A 21,028-nucleotide genomic window follows, 5' to 3' on the forward strand; every position below is an offset into this window, starting at 1 on the left:
AAGCTTACATGCAACAATTTGCAATGTACATATGTACAATGTCACACACAAATATTCTTAGCTACTATAGACGTTGTAAGTCTATACTCTTTAGAAAATAAAATTTAATTTTTTTTTTTTAATTTTAATGTTGTTTGGCGGTACTGTAGATCCAAAAAGCGCAAAGAATGAAGTTTAATGGATTCATTTCTTTTTTAATATCCATTGTCACAATTTATTCAATAAATATCGCATGTGTCTTTCCCACTTTTCAAAAATACCATATTTGCTTCATTTATGAATGAACTTTATTCAATAAAACATAAATTGTTGGCAAATGAATTCCTTTAAAAAGTCACTTTTGGCCTGAATTATAGCTTTAAAACAGCCAGTGAAGCCATCGGCCATCTGCTCTTTAAAGCCAACTTTGGTCTTTAAAATACCTCACAAAGAAAAATCCAGCGGATTTGCATTTTAGGAAACCCGATAGCAATTTTGTCGGCAAAATTAAGTTTGTTTTTAATTCATTGGCGCGTGCTTTGTGTGATGATGCTGAGTCCTGTCGAAAGGTTTACGGTCTGTGGCCGAAATGTTTGTCTGCTCAAGACTTTAGCACAGCTTCTACAACCACTTCCCGATCACCTGTGCATTTATTTTATTTTGTCGAAACAGTCCAAAAATATGAGAGTAGTGCGTGATGCCTGTTTTTTGGGGATAATTTGAATGTACAAATGTTCAGCTGGCCTCCTGGCAAGTAAATAGGAATGGCGACTCACAATGAATGAGCAAAACTACGGTAAAGCCACTTACGGACAGCGTTCGTTGGCTCCAATGACCGTTTGAAAAATATAATTTAGGCCAAGTGTCGATTGGTCACCATTAAAAACCGCTGATACAGGTTTATACATTATTCAATTTGCCAACAATTTGTGTTTTACTAAATAAACTTCATCCATAAATAAAGCAAATATGGTATTTTATTTTATTCCAATTAGGTAACAGTTAAATTATTCCACCTAAATAATGAAGTTGTAATTTTTTTTTAAATTTTTTGGATGAGGTCTAGGTTTAATTTTCATCCGTAGGCCGCTACCTCGTTTTTCGTGAATATGATGTTTTAGTAACATCAGCTCGAGTTTTGCTATACTAATTTCAAACATTTATTTACGGGCAAGACGAGTTGTTATATCAAACCAAGGTAAGATAGTAGTAGTGGTATCAGAGTGGTATCGTTTCCACGACAGTCGGTTCTACGTTACCGAAACGACCCGGATTTATATCCGGCCAAGGACTGTCACTCCAGCAGCATTCCCCGTATGGAAGTATTTTTTTGGAAAAACAAATCCACTTTAGATTGTTTGAAAAGTGGGTTAATCATAACATAATTTGAATTTGCTTCTGAAATTTTGAGGACACATTCTTGGATAGTTTGGGAAGACATTTATGCAAAAAAAAAAATCGATTTTTTGAAGCCTCTAAAGCAGGCTCCCCCTTAAATGATTCTATAAGTGAACCAACATTTTCAACCTTTTTAAAATTACTTTATGGAAAATGAGTAGACGTAATTATCCCTGCAACCTAAAAAAATTTGATTATTTAGTTGACAAGGAGTGGAAAATACTTCTGCGGGTAGTTTGTGTGTAGCAACTAACTCGCCGGTTTCAGCCAACAAAAGCGCAATTAAACCATTAATGGAACAGCTTAATACAAAGTTATCTTTCTTCATAGAAATGGCTACAGGTGTTGCAAAGATGTTGCTATCAAGTTGTACCTTCCATAGTAGGTGTAATACAGGTGTACTTTGCTGGTTTTCATCAGCTGCATTCATGTACTTTAAACAGTACACATTCTTATCGTAGCAACCGAATAAAATTTTTCTCGAACTTGTATCATTGCTTTGTACTTTGCTATTCATATCAGGTATTGTAGTTAAACCAGAAAAAATTGAAGATCCAGCACAGAATGTTTTTATCTGAAAAATATAGAAGATATTCTCACCCTATCTGAACTTAAGTAATTATACAAACCACTTCTCCGCTTTCTGTATTACAAATGTGCACCTTTCCTACAACTTCGGCTAAAATAATTATGTTTTCCTCGTTGATTACAATAGGTGTTGAAAAGATAGGTGAACCACACTTTTGCAACCACTGGCATTTACCAGAATCTGCACTAACGCTGCAATAAGTACCATCCAGAGCACAAATTATCATTGCAGCATCATTTATCAATACTGGACTGGCAAAGATACCTATCGTACCGACTTTTTGACGCCAAATATAATTTTGTGTCTTCAAGAAAAACATATTTACTTAATTCATAAAAAATATGAGTTTTCAATGAAAAATATCCTACCTTTAAGCAAACGCAAAACACATTGAATGTCTTGCCGTAAGTAGCTACGATAAGCCCGGATTTGCAGCTTAAAGGTTTCGCTTTGATGATTCCGCTCATGTCTATTCGCCAGTAAATACGACCATTTGTGTAGTTAAAAGCATACAAATGATGATCATAACAACCCACGAACGCCATATAGGGATTTTTATCATTCAAAGCCACTTCCACTTTGCACTCTATTCGATCCGGTAGCTCCAGTACAGCTATGGGATTCCCTTGTCTGCCATCAAGTGTTGCTAAAATATGCGAGTGTGAACCAACACATATCCATTTATTTCCAACAATGATTGGAGATGAATCCACACATTTATTAAGACTAGTACGCCAAAGAAACTTAAAATTTTTTGCAAGACAATCATTTCGCTTATTGGATTGTACTTTAGATATAATTTGAGTTTTCGATAATGAGCATGATACCAAAAAGTCCTTAATAGATATTAGCGACTGTTGTGGGTTTAGTAACATTCCTAATAATTCACTACGATTGCTGGTGTGCTCCAAAATCGCACCAATTTCACTAGCCAATACGATTGCCTGGAAAGATGTGCCACCTGCAGCTGTAAATGACAAAATAGGATCCGGCTTATTTCTGGTACTAATTCTGGGCACCTCCGAGATTGGGTTCAATGGATCAAATCCCAAAGTTTCTATAATAAAACTCTGTAAAATTTCTACGGGCTTTACCGATTGTTGGCATGTGTCTTCGGCAATTTGTGAAAGCATACAACGAATATCTACTTTTCCGTGTGAGTTTAGAGGAAATTTGCGAATAAATTTTATATCATCAGGTCGCTCTATTTCCATTAAGTTTTCTGCCAAAAGTCGTCGGATATGCACCGGTCCGGAGTTAGGGTAATCTGCACTAGTTTCTATAAAACAAATGAGCTTTTGCACTTCTTCTTGCCAGACACATTTAATATTTCTATGTTCAGTCTTTAATAACATCTGTATATTTTGCTGCAGAATTTCTGAAAAGATTCAAAGTAAAGTATAGTAGCTATATTGTTTTGCGGTTAAAGGAGAGTTTAATCAAGGAGAATATTATATTTTAATTAGTACTCGACCTCGCGGCTGACATCACATACAATGTATGTATGTATATATTTAATTAGCTATTATTTATTAAATAAATGTATTTTTAATAAATCAATTTATGAAATATATTTGGAGGCTCGGCAACTGGGCCTCATAAGTAAATTTATATTTACAGCTTTTTTTTGAGGATATCGGCCGTAGTTATGCTGAAATTTTATTTGGTAAACATCGCAAAATGTGTTTGGACAAATAGTCGTAAAGACGTAACAGACGTAGGTTGAAACGGTTGTTGTTGGGACACACTGCGCCCATTATGATACAGTATAGGGAACTTATCTTTATCTATCCTAAAACCACTGTGTTCGTTTCAAAAATTTTGGAAGATCCCTGATTTCCACAGTACTGAGATGTTTCAATTCATGAAAGAATTATCTACTTTAAATGGCAAATCTACGTCTGAATAGAGCAGAACAATGTCACAGGAGGTGCAAGATCGTCTCTCCCTTATCTAGACAGCTTCTGCAGAAGTACGTGTTTTACCAATCCTCTGGGCGTGTCTGCCTATATCGCCGTAGCCGAAGGGATTGGTGCGTGACTACCATTAGGAGTACGTAGGTTCCCATCGACAGGCTATGGCAAACCTACGGGTGTACTATATTTCTGCCAATAAAAGCTGTGATAAAAAGTACTGCCGTTCGGAGTCGGCTTAAAACTATAAGTCTTTCCTTTTTTTGGAAAACATCAACACTCTTACAACAAATAGGAGGTCGACCAAACTTTCAAAAACGGTGTAAGCGCCAATTATATATATCTCTCCAGGTATCACATCACACTGTTTTCAAAATATTGCTATAAAGTTAACACAACCATATTTTAAGAACACTTGCCGAATTTAGTATCATGGCTATGTTCCGTTCGACTTTTTCGAGCCAGATGTAGTTGAGAGTGTTACAGCACCTACAATCCCTTTTCAACTTTCATACTAAATTTTTGTTACATAAGTTTCTGTTGAATCTGTAAGCTCTATACTCTTTGTTAACGACTTGACATTTTGGCCGGGTGACATAATATTACTTTCTGCAAAGGTTGGTGGAAATCTGGATATTATTGGATATATCTAACTGAGTGATGCTATTTTATGAACTTGTCGAGGCAGCATGCAAATTAAGAATAAAATTTTCGATAGCTCACTTGATATTCTATGTATTCTAACTGAAAAAATATGTATGTATAATCATTTTTTATGTCCAAATGCATATAATAACCGGACGAGTGAATCCCGTAGAACACAAATATCGTGTTTTTCCGATGTGGTGTTATTTTTTCATTAGTAATTGCAAGTGAAGTTTTTAAACGGATAAAAATGAGTCGACTTCACATAAAGTCTAACTTTGTTTGACCATAAAATTTTGAGAACCACATAAAATTATTGCTTACCTAGATTTAAGCGAACACCCCTTCGCTTAATTATGCTGTCTATTCTGCCTAAATAGAACAAATTTCCACTTTCATCCTGACGGACCACATCACCAGTAGCGCGGAAACACAATTCAGTGCTCTCATGACTGAACTGGCCATCTATGGAAAGAATATAACACTTTCGAGTCGCACTACCAATCTCCAATTGTCCCTCGCATACTCCAGATAACTCCATACCACTCTTATCGATTATGCGAAGACTAGTCTGATTGTCGAGTAGCGCACCAAGAGGAGCTCGTTCCCAGCCATCATTAAAATTGCATTCATGCATTGTACACCAGCACGACAACTCCGTTATTCCGTAAATATTAAATATGCGCTTATTTATTGGCGCAGATGGCAACCAAGAGTTCCATTCCAATCTTGTGGGAAAATCTTCCCCACCTAAAACTAAGCATCGCAAGGAATTACTTTCGTGTAAGATCACATCCTTTATGGCAGCATCACCAAATAGACGGAAAAATGAAGGAGTTGCCTGTAAAAAGGTCGCACCTATGCAATTCGAATTTTCTCTTAATAAAGATCTGTCGTGATCTAGAAGTTTTGGCCATAAAATCTTTACTAATTTATTTGGGTTTAATCGCAAAGTTGGTGCGGATATTAGCAACGCAGCTCCTCTATTGAGTGCCAAAAATAAATCCACCATGAAGGGATCAAATGTGAAAGGGGCGCATAAATAAATCACATCAGATTCCGATATTTTTAACTGTGTACTAAGAAATGTTTATTTAGTGAAACGAGCATAGCATATCTCAATTCATCATACCTGATCGCGACAATATTGGGTTCCACACAAGAGTACGGCACTTGTACGATCTTTGGAAGTCCCGTAGTCCCCGACGTAGCAATACTATAACAGAGGTTTGGAACGTCGACACATGCATTTTTCTTTAAACTTGTATTTTCATAAATGTACATTTTGTTATGAAAAACCGTTACACACCCTATTTGTTTACAATTTCCATTATCATACTTCAGATCGGCTATTACATATTTTGCACCATGTGCATTCAACACAGCCTCGAAGTGTGATTGCGCTGTATTGCAATGCAATGGAATGAAGTAACAATTGTAGTTGAGGATGCTAAAAGGAATTACTTACAAAACACTCCAAAATTTTAATTAAAATATTGAACTTTTACCTAAGTAGTAGAACAATGCCAGAAGCTGTCAGACTTTGTATTTGCAATGCAATACCTACGTTTGGAATTACATTGTAAAGTTTGAACTGTTCCAAAACCTCGCTCACTGTCCCCAATATTGTGTCATATGTAAAAGATATTTCCTCATACTCTGATCTATAAATAATAAACAAATTTCTTCGAAACTTCTGTAATAACGTTAAATCGTATACTATCCCCATCTCACAAAGTGAAGAACAACATAATCCCAGTGTTGCTTCACTAGCCATAACTTCGAGTAAATACTCAATATTTTCTTAACGTTCTTGTATGAAGTAAAAGTACGTTCACATTTGCACTAATTACCAATAAATCCACAAAATTAATCTACTCGTTTACATATGGCAGATTATCTGCAAAATTGACAATCAGCTGTCAATACTGATATAGAAATTATTTTGGTGGAATATTTCGGTGTTTTTGGTTTGTTTAATTATTATTAACGATATGAACAAAAGACAACGAGAAGGAGTAACTAATTTAATTCCACAATTGACTGCTAATAATAAACAGTTGGAGGAAATCCGTAAACGACGTTTACTGAGGTTTCAAAAAATTATGGCAGCAATACGCATTCGAAATTCGATATTTCATTTTATAATAGGTAATAAGAGGACACACGCTTTTTTTCTGTTATATGAATGCATAGTTAATAATCCCTAATAAATATTTTATTACAATTATATCTACAAACCTGTTTTCTTTATTTAGTTGTTTTCTTTATTTAGTTTTTACTTTAACGTTTTTCTTTGCACGCTTAAAAATAATGATATATTATACAGAAAACACAGGGTTGTATGTCAAAAAGTACAGTTATTATGTAGGATTATTTCATAATTTCAGATTTTGGCAGAGAAATTTTGTATGGGAACACTCGCTTTTTAATTACGGATTGGAAGTTTACCACGAAAAAATAGATTATCTACTTTCATGTGAACGTATTATAAGAATAAACAGACCTTAATAATACGTTCACATATAAGTAGATTATCTACTTTTTCGTGCTTAATTCCCAATCCGAAATTAAAAAGCGATATTCCCCATACAGAATTTCTCTCCTGAGATCTGAGCTCATAAAATAATCCTAGATACCTTACCTTTTGATATGTAATAGATGAATATTTTTACGAATGCAAAGTGAAACGTCAAAATAAAAACTAAATAAAATGGACTCCGGCGAAGAAAACAGGCTTGTAGACATAATTCTAATAAAATTTTGGTTACGTATTATTAAATGTGCGTTCATATTACAGAAAAAAGCGTGTGCCCATAAACGCTTTGCCTCTTATTACTTATTATAAAATAATAATTATAATTACGAATGTCAGAGGAGTATTGCCGCCATAATTTTTTTAAACCTCACTAAACCTGGTTTACGGATTTTCTCCAACTGCTTATTACTATCAATCAAGTGCGCATTTAAATTAACTGTTCGTTCTCCTTGTCTTTTCGTAATATCGTTAATAGTTAAAAAAATCAAAAACTCTAAAATATTCCAGCAAAGTAATTTCTATGAAGAAAAACCTTTCAGACAGTATTGACAGCTGATTGTCAATTTTTCAGGTAATCTGTCATATGTGAACGAGTAGATTAAATTCGTGTATTTATGCATTAAATTACTGCATATGTGAACGTATTTAAAGTTACATGTAGATATGCCTTAACGATTCTTGGAAACTTTTGGTACGAAAACATACCGAGTGTCATTTTGACATAACTATTATTTTTTTATATTGTGTCAAAGGACGCGGGTTTGTTATTTTCTCGAAAAGGTGGCAGAAAATAGATTTTCTTAAATTATTTACAACCTCGCATAAATCCGTTAATTGAATTTACTATATTTGAAAACCTTCAGATTGTATTTTGGTCGTTATGTTTTCCTCGAGACTTTCACCGGAAAAGCGTAAGCATGACGAATACTACGATCCGGATTATGTGCGTGTGGATTCAAGTCCAAGTAAAAAAATGCGTGTTGATGACAATTCTATAAAAAATGAAATATTCACATATGCAAGTCCCAGGATAAAAAATATTTCTGATATAGTTTCACGCGAGTTCCAGAACGAAATTACAGTAAAACAGCAACAATTAGCGGAGATTGAAAAGCGATTGGATTATGCTCGAAATATGTTGGATCGCTTACGATTTGTAATTGTGACTGAATATTATCGTAAGCAAGAGTTGTCAATAGCAGATGGTGATATCAAAGCAGTTCGTGGTAAAACAACACTTTTTGAAGAGGAGTTACACGGACCCTACATGCCACTGCATCCGTCCGTCAAAAATGTTGTTGGGAAAAGGCTTGCTAACGTGTCTGAAGTCGTAGGTCGGCCGCTTCCTGAACGTCTTGCTGCCCAAAACGCCATGCACACTATTCGTGCTCGATCTCAAACACAGAAACGCCAAGAAAGGCGGCTGCATCAACTAATAAGAGACCATGGTTTGGTGATTGATCATTCGAAAGAAGGGGAAGGACAATTGTTAGAAGCGGCTGCTGTACTTAGTCAAACAAAGAAAGAGTGTAGCAATTTAATAGTTACCCAAGAAAATCGCCTTTGCCCGGATTCAACCACCCCGCCCAACAACAGATTGATTAAAAAGTCGACAAAAGCACTTAATGCATTGAATGCAGCGCGTCTAAATAATAAAACAAAACAACTAATTGTTATAGGTAACACTTCAACATATATTGGCGCAGGAAGTGGTGCTGAAACAGAGCAAAAAACACCCGGAGGGAATGTTCTAACTCATAAATGGCTTGTTTATGTACAGTCAAAAGATTCAACCATCTCTCTAGAATCTTTTATCAAAAAGGTGCGTTTCTATCTGCATCCTTCGTTTCGTCCAAATGACATAGTGGATATTCGGGCACCACCTTTTCAAATAGCTCGCAGAGGCTGGGGTGAGTTTCCAATGAGAATACAACTTTTCTTTCATGACCACCTGCAACAAAAACCTGTTCAACTTATTCATAATTTGGTGTTGGATCGTACATTAAGTGGTATGCACACCCTTGGTGCCGAAACGTTGATGGAAATTTGGCTTCGTACTGATGCCGTCATAAAACAAGAGCAAATCACGCCTTGTATCGAAGAGAATATTGAAGACAATGAGGAATATATGTCAAAAGAAAAAATTGCGCCACCCATTTCTGTTTCGCAAAGTATTATTGACCCCACTGCAATATCCCATGTAAATACGACAACAAAACATCGTACAATATCTTTTAGTCCGATAAAAGAAGAATTAGATGATAATATCTTTGGTTCTCCAAGTAAAAACGCTGAGGTTCAAACGGTAGCAGAGACGGTTGCAAATATTTTAAGCAGCAGTCTAACAAAAATAATCGACAAAAGTCCCCAACGACGGAACAGTTCCAATAGTCATAATATTGAAACACCTAACTTGTCTCCTACTAAAAACTCGAGGTACCAAATCGATGGGTCTGCCTGCTCTGCAAACAACGGTAATATGGTTGGCGATCAGGCAATTCAAAAAGAAAGTATTACGGAAAGCCGATCTGTTGTTCCAACGTTTTGTAGTAAAAATGGCACTGAAGGACAACTATCTAAACTTTGTGAGACAAAACCAAATGCTCAAGGAGTCAAAGAAGTGGGTACGGCGGTTAAAAGTAATAAATCCATGCAGCTCACAACACCCATGATAATGAAGCTATCAACTTCAAATCTCGTCAGTTCGCACAATGTCACAAACAACAATAAAAATAAAAACAACATTATAGCACTAAGTCAAGTAGGAAGGTTAATGCCTTTAAAAATAATCGCACCTAGTGCAAATAATTCGCCAATAAATGTGACTGTAAATAAAACTGGTGTGTTGCAAACGAAACTTGTTCAACTTGTAGACGCTGAGGGCAAAGTAAAATTCATGCGCGTGTTAATGGCTGCCTCGCAAAAGCCCTCCAATTTAAATAGTGATGCTAAAGTGGAAGTTGGAAGTACAAAAACTCGTGAGTATACCTACAAGATATGAACTATGATTTGGAATGGCTCTAACGATTTAACAATATTTTATATTTTAAATATTCTAAGTTTGTATAGACATATCTTATACCTGATATTATTCGTGCACGATTGTCACATTTTTTTAAATTTGAAATATCATTCGAGTTTACGTCCCGTTTTCACTTTTCGTTATGCACAGCGTTAGACATTTTGGTTACTATTATTAGGCTTTAGATGAAGTATAATTTCGAGCAGGTCTAAGGTTTTTGATTACAAATATTAAGCTGAATTCCATAGTTAAGTAAAATAAGTAAAGTAAATTTTGACCAACGAAATGCAAGAGCTACTAGAAATAATGGTGAAAAACCAGCGAAAAACTAAAATCAAAGTTTTTTATTATGCAAACAATAAAAAATATTTAGTGGTGTTCTTCACGATTACCATTCCCGTCGAAAGTGTGCTAAGAACACAAAGGAAACTTACATTATACATACAGCCAAGGACTAAAAGGTCTACACACACTGCGTTTAATAAATAGCGCACGGGAATTTATTGACAAGTCTTGACAATTTATTTGTTTTTTTATTTAATGTTTATAATTCCATTATGAAAATGTAGTTTATTCAAAACCATACCCCCAAGTTTCAGAGCTAAAAAACAAATTCAACAAATGGATAGATGAGGGACCTAGTTCATTCGTTCTAGGCCAGACCTGTTTAGTAATCTCACAAGTGGACTCCGGTGTTCATATACTGTGCAACCTGCTTGAGGATAAAAGGATGGCCACAATATTGAGCATAATTGACCGATTTACGATCAGTTCCCCTCCTAACCAGTTCATCAATAGTGCCATAATTTCCAGGAATGTTCCTGTTTGCAGCAACCCAAACCACGTTAGTGGCACATCTCCTTCTTTAAAATAATTTTACATTCAAACCCTACTTTAGAGTAGGGATTATTGCACTGTAAAGATTTTAGGATATTTTGACTGTCCGAGTAGATAGTGATCGGTTGTGTTTGAAAGAGGCTGCAGTAGTCAGGTAGCCGTAGAGTTAGGTTAACTGCAGCACTTTCGAGTGCATGCCAGTCTTGATCCACCAGTAAAGGTAGTCAATACTATCCCATTCACATCTTTCTGGGATTCGTATGGAAAAAAACCGTATTGTGGAGCAGTATTTCCGAGAATTTTCGAGAGCGCAATGCTCACATTTTTCCAGGGTAGGCTAGCATTAAGTCTGATTGTGTTGCGACTAGCCCGGAATTTTCTTTATATCTATGGGGAGAAGGTCCAATAGAGTCTCAGATTTGGTGGGTATAGAAGACAGTGCTCCTGAGATAAGCATATATTTTGCCCTTTGTACCCCTTCCGTCTTGCTTTTAGATACCATATCCTGCGTGGTTTTGAGCGCCATCTTTAAGTTATAGCTATTTTGCATGCATATAGAGCAGCAATCACTTTTCTTAACCTGTCTTCGATGTATTGGTTCCAGTTGAGTTTACGGTCTAGAATAGTCCAGAGGTACTTCAGCTCGGTAGCAGGTATAAGTCTCAACCCATTTAGTGTGGGTGGCTTGAAAGCAGGTTTGTTTGTTTGTTAACAGTAATAGAAGCCCCGTCAGTGTAGGGCATATCACCGGTCGTCTTCGTCTAGCTCATCTAATGGTAGGCCCAGGAAACTAGCTGTTTCGACGGGTTGGGTCCAGAGGGAGAGGGGTGTTAGATGAGTGGGTTTAATGGGGCATGTGAAAAGGTGGTTAGTGTCGTGCGGGGTGCCTTCACATGCTGGACATATCGCACCCTAAATACAAAAGGGTCACAACTCAAAATTTTCCACACTCGAGCTTGACTTGTTTACAGTAGCACAGAAAACAAACTATGTGACATATCACGCTGAAATTTGCCATGTAAGCTTATAACAGTACTATTGAAAAACAAAAAAATTATTTTTGCCATATGTCATCCGTGGACCATTTTATTGATAACGTCTCGTTCATATTTGAGCAGAAGGCACATTTTGAGTTGTGACCCTTTTGTATTTAGGGTGCGATATGTTTAGTATGTCGAGGTCGATTCTGTATAGGTAGGAGTTTAACCTGCTACACTATCCAGAACGTAGTTGTACCAGTGTTACACGTGCTTAACGAGGAAGCTGGAGCTCTACATCTGCTATAAGTGGTGGTTGGACTCATTCACAGGTATTTCATATTTGTTTATAAATAGCATCCTTTCTATTTTTGTGGTGGTGACATTCAATCCATTCTCCCTTGATCAGCCGCTTTAGTTTAGAGAACAGTTCGTTCAGTACTTGAAGATATTTTCGCTGCGATATCGTCTACTTAAGCGATGACATTACAGCCAATATGTTGCAATTAGAGTATTTAAAGCAAGATTCCAGAGTATGAAAGAGCGCACCCCAGCCTGAGAAGTGCTCATCGATGCATGTAGTAGTCGCACCATCTCTGAGGTAATGGTTCTTTTCTCAAGAAATAGCCGAATATATTCCACCTGCCTAAAGTAGGGTGTTGCTAAGAGTATCCAGGTCGTTCCCACGACATTCGGTTCTACAGGGTCCGGCACTCGAACTGTAACGAACTTCAGACCGCTCGCGCAGCTGATGCACGGGCATCACCTGTCTGTTAGTTGGCTAAATGACAGTCCAGAGTATTGTTTACAAGCGCGCGGACGCATTTTGCCGAGAGTAAACGCGAAAAAAGAAAATCATTACGGGATTTCAAACGTAAGAGTGTGATTGCATTATATTTGGCTGGGAAATCATAACCAGCGATGGTTCATGAGCTGGAGCAGCTTAAAGTAAATCAAGTTTTTAATGGGTAGGCAAACATTTCGGTGGTAGATCATGGACGTTTCAACAGGACTCGGCACCGTCTTACAAAGCTCGAGTGAACCATGAATGGCTAAAAACAACTTTTCGAACTTCATAACGTCCACACAATGGCTCTCAAATTCACCAGGCACGAATCCGATGGATTATTCTTTTTGGGCTATTTTGGAGAGCAACCAGGACTTATAATCGGCCAAGGACTGTCACTCCGTAGCGTTCCCCAAACGTGCATGTGGAATGTTTATGCTACTGTAACAACAACATCCGGGTGTTGTTGAAATCCCCTCTATCGAGAAAGATACCCAGCGTAAATTCTTTATAGTTAAGTCCTCTTTCTGTTTTATTTATAATTCTGTGTAGAGCTTCGTCCACAGACCTGTCTTTAGGGTATGTGCGCTGATACAATGCGATACAATTCGGATGGATTTATTGTCGGGGGTAGATGTCGAACAACCTCTCCTTTATTTTGAGGAGAAAGGCGGTGATTCTTATTTGCCTAAAAACTTTTGGTTTAAAATGCGAGGTCCTGCATCCCTTAAAATAAAAATAAATAATTGGCGCGTACACTTCTGTTAGGTGTTTGGCCGAGCTCCTCCTCCTATTTGTGGTGTGCGTCTTGATGTTGTTCCACAAATGGAGGGACCTACAATTTCAAGCCGACTCCGAACAGCAGATATTTTTATGAGGAGCTTTTTCATGGCAGGCATGGCATCCCTTGGGGATATAAATAATCCTCGCCGTGATCCATTTTCTTGTTATGTGGCGAAAATTGAGGCAAGCATTTTAGATATTTGTGAAAAGGGGACTTATAAGGTCACATGCCGCTTATAATTCAGCAGGAAAGATACGATCTAGTCCTGTTGATTTGTTTGGTCGGAACGATCTAATTGCCCATACAATCTTTTTACGACTTATGATGTTCCCAGATATACTTCAGACTCTCTAGTTAAGAATGTCCGCACCAGTGCTCTCTGTGCATCCTGGAAAATGGGTATTCATTAGGACGTCAAGCATTTTAGTTACATGAAGTGGTCTAGTCGCTTTTTGGCCTTAAGTTGTAAGGAAAAGTGTTGTTAATGTACCCAAAGACAAGATGTGAGGACGCTTGCGTATAGAAGACCTCAAATTCCGGAGCACATGGAAAATACTGCTTCTCTCATTATCACACATTGGAAAAAGACTTGCTCGAATGTGCATGCGTATTTTAATAAATATGTGAATCGATCAAGATTTGTCCGGCCGACTTAATAAATGTAGTTTCGAAAAAAACGCGGTTAAAGTTTTCAGAACGGGTTTGCATTAAATTTAAAATATACGTGTTTAAGTATATTTCCTATTTTAATCCTTTTAAATAAAAAAACAACGTTTCTTACTTAAAAGTGATTGTCTAAATCAAAACTTGGATTACTTGTATTTTTTACAGAAGCAGTTGTCTCGGTTCAGAATGCGATATCTTTGCCACCATCACATGTGGAAATACCAACGGTTACTAAATCTACTAACACCTCGGAGAAGGATGCTTCTAAGCAAATTGTTGCAACCAGGGCCGTTATTCCAGCCCAGTTATCTTCAACGAAGAAAAATGACAGTCGATTTCAATTTTCAAATAGCAAATCAAATGTCAAAAGTAATACCAATACCGTTTGCTCTCCGAAACAAATGGTTTTTCAGAAAGAAGGCAAACTATTCATTATTGATCCGTTGCAAATGAAACTGAAGCAAGAACAACGGAAACAAGTATCACTCTTAAAGCCTCAAGCTAACTTGCAGAGGCAACATCAGCAACAGGTGCAAAACCAAAAAATACAATCGAAAGCATTTCGAGGTGTGATATCGGACCACGATTATATACCCTCGCTTAATACTAGAGACAGTAAAGCATTAACAACTCAAGGAATTGGCTTGGAATCCATTAAGTCGTTAAATCCTCAGTCGCAATGTCAGGCACCAGAACTACATTTCGGTATACGAAAAACGCGAGCCAAAGCAAGTAATGCTCTCGAGCTATTACAACAGCGGCGAATTACATTCGAAAAAGACTTTTTAGATCAAAATATTCAGAGCGTGCGCTCCGCTGTGGATTACTTATTGCATCGCTTGCCATTGATTTCTCCCGCAAACACTTTGGCTGCATCATTTTCTTTTGTGAGCCACAATTTTAAGGAATTTGATGCCTTGCCTGTTATGAAACAGCGTGCCTGTGAATGGCTGCGTGCAAAATATATTACACGGCTTGTACGTAACCACAAACACTGTCAAGAACTTAATTCCATTAGCAAAGAGCGACCTTGGAGTACGCGTGAGGTTCTAGTGTATGCTCGACATCATGCATTCACTCCCATATTGAAGTCATTTGAAATAGGGCCTAGCTCACTGCAACCTCAGCCACCGCATGTGCCAGTAGAGACAAATTCTTTACTAGGATCGCAACCCGTTCGACCTACTAAATCAAAACTAGGCAATAAGCCTCAGCAGGGACAAGAATTCTCGCAATATGTTAAAGACGAAGTGAAATTCGAGCAGGATTATTTCCAATATGAATCAATAAGTCTTAAATATCGTATTACATCGTGGTTAAATGGGGTATGGCAAAAATTAATGAATCATGAAGCAGAAGGAGAATCTTCAGAAGAATCAGTCGACATCATCAGCACACCACCTAAGGAAGGTGTGAAGATTAATATCGCGAACTCAAAAATTAACTATGCCAACAGCTGTGAAGAAAAACTGCAGCTTTTTCTACCGATTCCTGAGCATCTGGAAGAGTCTTCGCAACTCGTAAGTGACATTTGTCGTGATTTAAATATAAAATTGCAACCGGAGCAAATTGAGCAGAATGTGATATTCCCTTCAGCGCAAGCAGTAATGGCAAAATGCTTAAATGTGTTCGTTGAGAAGTTAATACGGCGCGCAGTCGCACTAAAACAAAACTTCCCAATCGCAGATAATGTAAATATAACCACTCAGGATATTGGCAAAGTTTTGGTTCGGAATACGGAGTTTGATTTCCTAACAAATAAAAATTTTGGAACATTTAACTACGACAGTTAATAAAATGAAAATTACATTAAAGATATAATTTTATTTTAAGATGTTTTATTTACATATATAAGAAGAATCTTACAATTTGTATTTTAGCCACAAAAATTCGTATTTAAATTGTTCACATATTATTTATATATTTAGTTACAATATAATTTAGAAAATATAAACAATTTCCTTACAGGTTTTTACAGTTAATAAATAAAATATAAATACCATTTAACTTAGTTACTTCAGCAGCACTGTGCCAAAATAATTTGAGAGCTTTCATTTATTTTTTCGCTCTAGCAATTAGTAATTATAGGCACTCTTACTCACTCTAATCCAAAAATATCACGATTTCAAAGACTATGTAGAATATTCAAACGAATACAATTATAGAATAGTACTTCTATTATATAACCCTCCGTTGGGCACCCGGGTCTGGCCACACTTTTGCGACTTTGGATGTGAATTTAACATATTTTTATTATAGTTAACGAATTGAACTTCCAGGTAAATTTAATTTTCTATCGATTTATGGATATAATCTTTAAAAATGGATGCTCGAACAGGACGAAAAACGGTCACAGCCGGGTGCCCAAAAGATGATGTCCAACGGATGGTTACGGATTTTAAGTTCATTAACAGACACTTGGCATTACAGGAAGGTATCGAATCTGAAAAATGTAACGCCTGAAATGTAAAGCGCTTACAAGTTTTTTTGAACACGCTCAAGCCGTTTTATATGAGAGACATAGTACGGTTTCTATATGGAGACGGCATTTTCTAAATTGGAACGTATCAGAGCTGTAAACAGTAGTTAAATCGTATATGGTACAGTGAAAGCTGAAAGCGGTGAATGAATGTTAGACTTAATACTTATATGCATATACTATATTATTGGCGCTAACACCCTTTTTGGGTGTTTGACCGAGCTCCTCCTCCTATTTGTGTTGTGCGTCTTGATATTGTTCCACAAATGGAGGGACCTACAGTTTTAAGTTGACTCTGAACGGCAGATATTTTTTATGAGGAGCCTTTTCATGGCATTCACGCACCAACCCATTCGGCTACGGCGGCCGCCGCTAGACATGCAAGACTTTGCGATAACGTAACTCAATTGATTGTGAAAAGTAAATTTGGCATTAAAAATTACTCAAAATCAACCGAACCAGGGCAACCGAAAACCGAACTAGGGATAATATGTAGATCGAGATTTAGAAAATATTAAACGTAAGCATTTTAGAATATTTAGATGCAAGCTGTTACATTATCAAGATCCGATTGGTGTTTAAGGTTATACCTATACCTTGGGAGCCCGAAAAATGGACGATTGTCATAATATTTTTTAAATATGTTTTAGAACTTTTATTCAAATGAGGCATATATCTATATCATACTGAAGGGTAACTCTCGAAGAATACATTTTGGTGTTTTTATTTTTAAAAATGTTGTTATTTATTGTTGATATCGCCCCTTCCCCGAAACGCCGTTTTTTAGAAGAGGCTTGCGGTGATCACGGTAAAGCATGAGCAGCTTAACTGAAATCAAAAAAAATTAAATGATTATTGTAGAAAAATGTTTTTTAGTGAATCTGAACGGTTTATTTATCTAAAAAAAATTTTCTCGATATGAAAACCGCTGTGCACCAAAAAACGATTTTTGAGGGGTTGAAAAATTAATTCCAGGGAACTATGCAAATATTTATAAAAAGTGAACCGTTCAGATTCACAAGGTTGTAACTTCGAATAATTAAAAAAAAAAGTTTATGCAAATCGATCAAATAGTTTTTGATAAATAATGATCACCGGGACGTAAATTTTCAAAAAACACGTCTTCGAGATAATCGCGTCTAAATTTTTGCGTGCACTTCATTTATGAATAATTTGCACGCTTCCAGGGTCTGTAACTTTCGTTCTAGTGCTCCGATCTTTATGATTTTTTGAATTTATATTTTTAAGATGATGTACTTTTAGAATATGCTATAAAAATTTTCGATTGTTTAGTTCAACACAATGTATATAACCACTTAATCAGAAAGGCTTATGGCTTATTTTTAAATAGTCCGCATACAATAAAAAAATTAGAATACCGGAAGAAGTGTCGTATGACTTTAATACAAGTAGCAAACAAAAGAAACCCAAGAACGCTACCTTGTGAAACATCAGATGACGTAGTTAGCAAATACCATGCACACTAACAACATAACGCGGTTCTGTCAAGTATGACTTGACTCAAGACAATTAAAATGAAAGCCAAGACCAGCTTGTTTAGACACTAAGACTGAGGGTTTACTTTGTCAAAAGCCTTCGAAAGCCTTTCTTGCTCGCTAATAAGAAATTTTTGGGCAACACTGCCCAATAGCTATAACTTTATACTATCCTGAGCTTTGACACAGTAGGAAACAGATTAGATAAGAGAGATCGATTAGCTTATCATTCACGTCTTTGCATTTATTTGCAAGAAGAGTACGGTCTAGGATTCACAAACCACAGTTCGCTGGCCATTTATTTCAGAAGTTAACGAAAATATTACAGCACACAGTAACCATTTATTAGTTTATGCTGTTACAACAACAACCGTTTCCACGACAGTCGGTTCTACGTTTCCAAAACGACCCGGATTTATATCCGGCCAAGGACTGTCACTCCAGCAGCACTCCCTTTATGTAAGTACATAGGTATATGTATTTGCTCTTGCAGTAAGCACATCGACTATATTTGATATAACTCAACAAATATCACATCAACGTACTTACTCTAGTTCAACAGCATGGACAAATCGTACGGTGAATCTATATTGAAGTAAATAAAAAAATAAAATATGGAAGTGGTAAAAAAAATTAATAGGAAAATGTGTATGTTTTCCAGAATTCTGAAAGTGTGTTGCACGGTATTAACGTACGTCTCCTCCGTTAGCATTTTGTTTAATATTTACAGCCGATAAAGCAGATTTTAAAATGCCCATAAAAACTACATAACAAAACTTGGAAGCGCCGATTTCATAAGCGCTTATAAACTGAGCGCTTATTTCATACAATTCATCACGAAAAAAGAATAGGAAATGAAAAAATTCAAAACAGGTCGCACTGGTGGAAGGTTAAACTAAAATTATAGAGAATTTTGAGTTTCCAATTAATTTATAATAAGTATGTTCAACTTGTCAAATCCAATTGATAGGTGATGAAATGGTTTCGCTAGGTAGCAGCAATATTTGTGTCAATTTCTGAACAACTGCCTGATTAAAAGTTCAAAATTAGTTTTAGTAACTTAAGTATTCTAAAATTTAGGCACAGCCTTTTTTAAAAAAAAGAATGTATAGGGTTTTTCAGTAAGAGCGCTTCAACTTTTGAACTTTTTTGAATAAAACACAAACGGTTTGACTTTTTTAACTAATTTTTTTTTTTATTATCGAGTTTGAACATATACATTTAAGTATGAAATTCGATTTCTTTTGCATGACCACCGCGTGCACGTTTTACGAAGTCCAATCGTGAACCCAATTTTCGACCACTCTTTTGCATAAATCGGCCGAAATTCCAGCAATTTCGCGTTCAATATTGGCTCTGAGCTCACAAATTGTCGCCGGCTTGTTACTGTAGACCAATGACTTCACATAACCCCAAAATGGGACGGCTTGTTAAATGGACCGTAATGCTCTTAAAGTAGCAGCAACAGAACGATTATTTTCATAAAAAATTTGCACGATTTGCAATCGTTGCTCAAGTGTGTAGCGTTCCATGATGAAATGTATACTAATGAAGTTTACAAATTACAAGCGAAAAATAAAAAATATTGCGTCGTTCGCCCTCCCTATCGGAAAAAAGTTGAAGCGCACCTATTGAATAACCCTTTATTATGTACAAGTTATTTTATTGTTATTTGTGAAAAAACTCGTTCATCTCCTACACCCTTGGCCTTCGTACAGAATTTCGGTAAAATACCTTTAATTGACAGGTACGTACGATTCTGTGTTACCAACATTACGAATTTCGAAATTATGATATGGCGACGCGGATTTAAACATACCGATTCTACTATTCGTAGCTAAATCAACTATTCTTATGATTAGATTCGGTAGAGCCAGGAACCGAGGTTAGCAGGAGTGTTGTCTGAGCTTCTGTGTGAGTTCGTAAGCTTGAACTTAATTGCTCATAAGATTTAATAGTGCACGGCAATGTGGTGCGGCTAAACACCTTTTGATACATTTGTTGAGCCTTGTGGATCGGCTATTTTTGGAAAGTATCATTCTTACTGGGAAGAGCTTCTTGATGCCATATATTGGTGCTCTTCAATTTACCATTTCATTAGCCCTTTGGAGATGTAGCGATCTGCTTGGCAAATTAAATTTTAAACAAAAACAGCATACTTAAAGGTGAAAGGAACTGAAGTATAATAATACGTTCATATATAAGTAGATGATCTATTTTTCGCGCTTAAGGGGTTATATACCTTGTGTTGGACTAAAAAATCGAAAAATTTTTATGGCATATTCTAAAAGTAGATCATCTTAAAAATATAGATTCAAAAAATCATAAAGATCGGCGCACTAGAACGAAAGTTACAGACCGTGGAAGCGTGCAAATTATTCATAAATGAAGTGCACGCAAAACTTTAGACGCGATTATCTCGAAGTCGTGCTTTTTGAAAATTACCGTCGCGGTGATTATTATTTATCAAAAACTATTTGACCGATTTGCATAAACTTGTTTTTTTATTATTCAAAGTTACAACCTCGTGAATTTGAATGGTTCACTTTTTATAAAAATTTGCATAGTTCGTTGGAATTAATTTTTCAACCCCTCAAAAATCGTTTTTTTGGTGCAAAGCGGTTTTCATATCGAAAAATTTTTTTTTGGGTAAATAAACCGTTCAGATTCACTAAAAAACATTTTTCTACAATAATCATTTATTTTTTTTGATTTCAGTTAAGCTGCTCATGCGCTACCGTGATCAACGCAAGCCTCTTCTAAAAAACGGCGTTTCGAGGGAGGGGCGATATCAACAATAAATAATAACATTTTTTTTAATGAAAACACAAAAATGTATTCTTCGAGAGTTACCCTTCAGTACGATATATGTCTTATTTGAATAAAAGTTCTAAAACATATTTCAAAAAAAATTATG

The 21,028-nt window shown here is 36.3% G+C and overlaps 2 protein-coding genes across 4 annotated transcripts; one reads left to right on the forward strand and one right to left on the reverse strand.

The window, feature by feature from the left end:
• Positions 1-1,498: 1,498 nt before the first annotated feature.
• LOC129248252 (beta-alanine-activating enzyme) lies at positions 1,499-6,272 on the reverse strand. 2 transcript variants are annotated; one of them, XM_054887729.1, is made up of 6 exons: positions 6,033-6,272; positions 5,657-5,974; positions 4,849-5,603; positions 2,335-3,344; positions 2,007-2,270; positions 1,499-1,951 (listed from the first exon to the last, which is right to left on the reverse strand). In XM_054887729.1, exons 1-6 carry the CDS (start codon positions 6,251-6,253, stop codon positions 1,517-1,519), a joined length of 3,003 nt encoding a protein of 1,000 aa, XP_054743704.1. In that variant the 5' UTR covers positions 6,254-6,272; the 3' UTR covers positions 1,499-1,516. The 2 variants fall into 2 exon arrangements, with proteins under 2 accessions (XP_054743704.1, XP_054743705.1); XM_054887730.1 differs by having other exon boundaries at positions 5,657-5,927; positions 6,033-6,112.
• Positions 6,273-7,823: 1,551 nt separating this feature from the next.
• LOC129248253 (YEATS domain-containing protein 2) lies at positions 7,824-16,035 on the forward strand. Of its 2 annotated transcripts, none has more exons than XM_054887732.1 (2): positions 7,824-10,041; positions 14,308-16,035. In XM_054887732.1, the coding sequence occupies exons 1-2, from the start codon at positions 7,944-7,946 to the stop codon at positions 15,927-15,929; spliced, it is 3,720 nt and encodes a 1,239-aa protein (XP_054743707.1). In that variant the 5' UTR covers positions 7,824-7,943; the 3' UTR covers positions 15,930-16,035. The 2 variants fall into 2 exon arrangements, with proteins under 2 accessions (XP_054743707.1, XP_054743706.1); XM_054887731.1 differs by having other exon boundaries at positions 14,302-16,034.
• The last annotated feature ends 4,993 nt before the right edge of the window (positions 16,036-21,028 follow it).

This window comes from Anastrepha obliqua, chromosome 5 (genome assembly GCF_027943255.1).
Source record: "Anastrepha obliqua isolate idAnaObli1 chromosome 5, idAnaObli1_1.0, whole genome shotgun sequence".
Lineage (NCBI taxonomy): Eukaryota > Metazoa > Arthropoda > Insecta > Diptera > Tephritidae > Anastrepha > Anastrepha obliqua.

Coding starts and splice junctions, on each gene's coding strand:
- LOC129248252 (XM_054887729.1), bottom strand. CDS start 6,253: ATGGGGATAGTATACGATTTAACGTTATTACAGAAGTTTCGAAGAAAT. Junction 5,975..6,032: donor GGCATTGTTCTACTACTTAG/GTAAAAGTTCAA, acceptor AATTCCTTTTAG/CATCCTCAACTACAATTGTT. Junction 1,952..2,006: donor ATACAGAAAGCGGAGAAGTG/GTTTGTATAATT, acceptor TATATTTTTCAG/ATAAAAACATTCTGTGCTGG.
- LOC129248253 (XM_054887731.1), top strand. CDS start 7,944: ATGTTTTCCTCGAGACTTTCACCGGAAAAGCGTAAGCATGACGAATAC. Junction 10,042..14,301: donor AGTTGGAAGTACAAAAACTC/GTGAGTATACCT, acceptor TATTTTTTACAG/AAGCAGTTGTCTCGGTTCAG.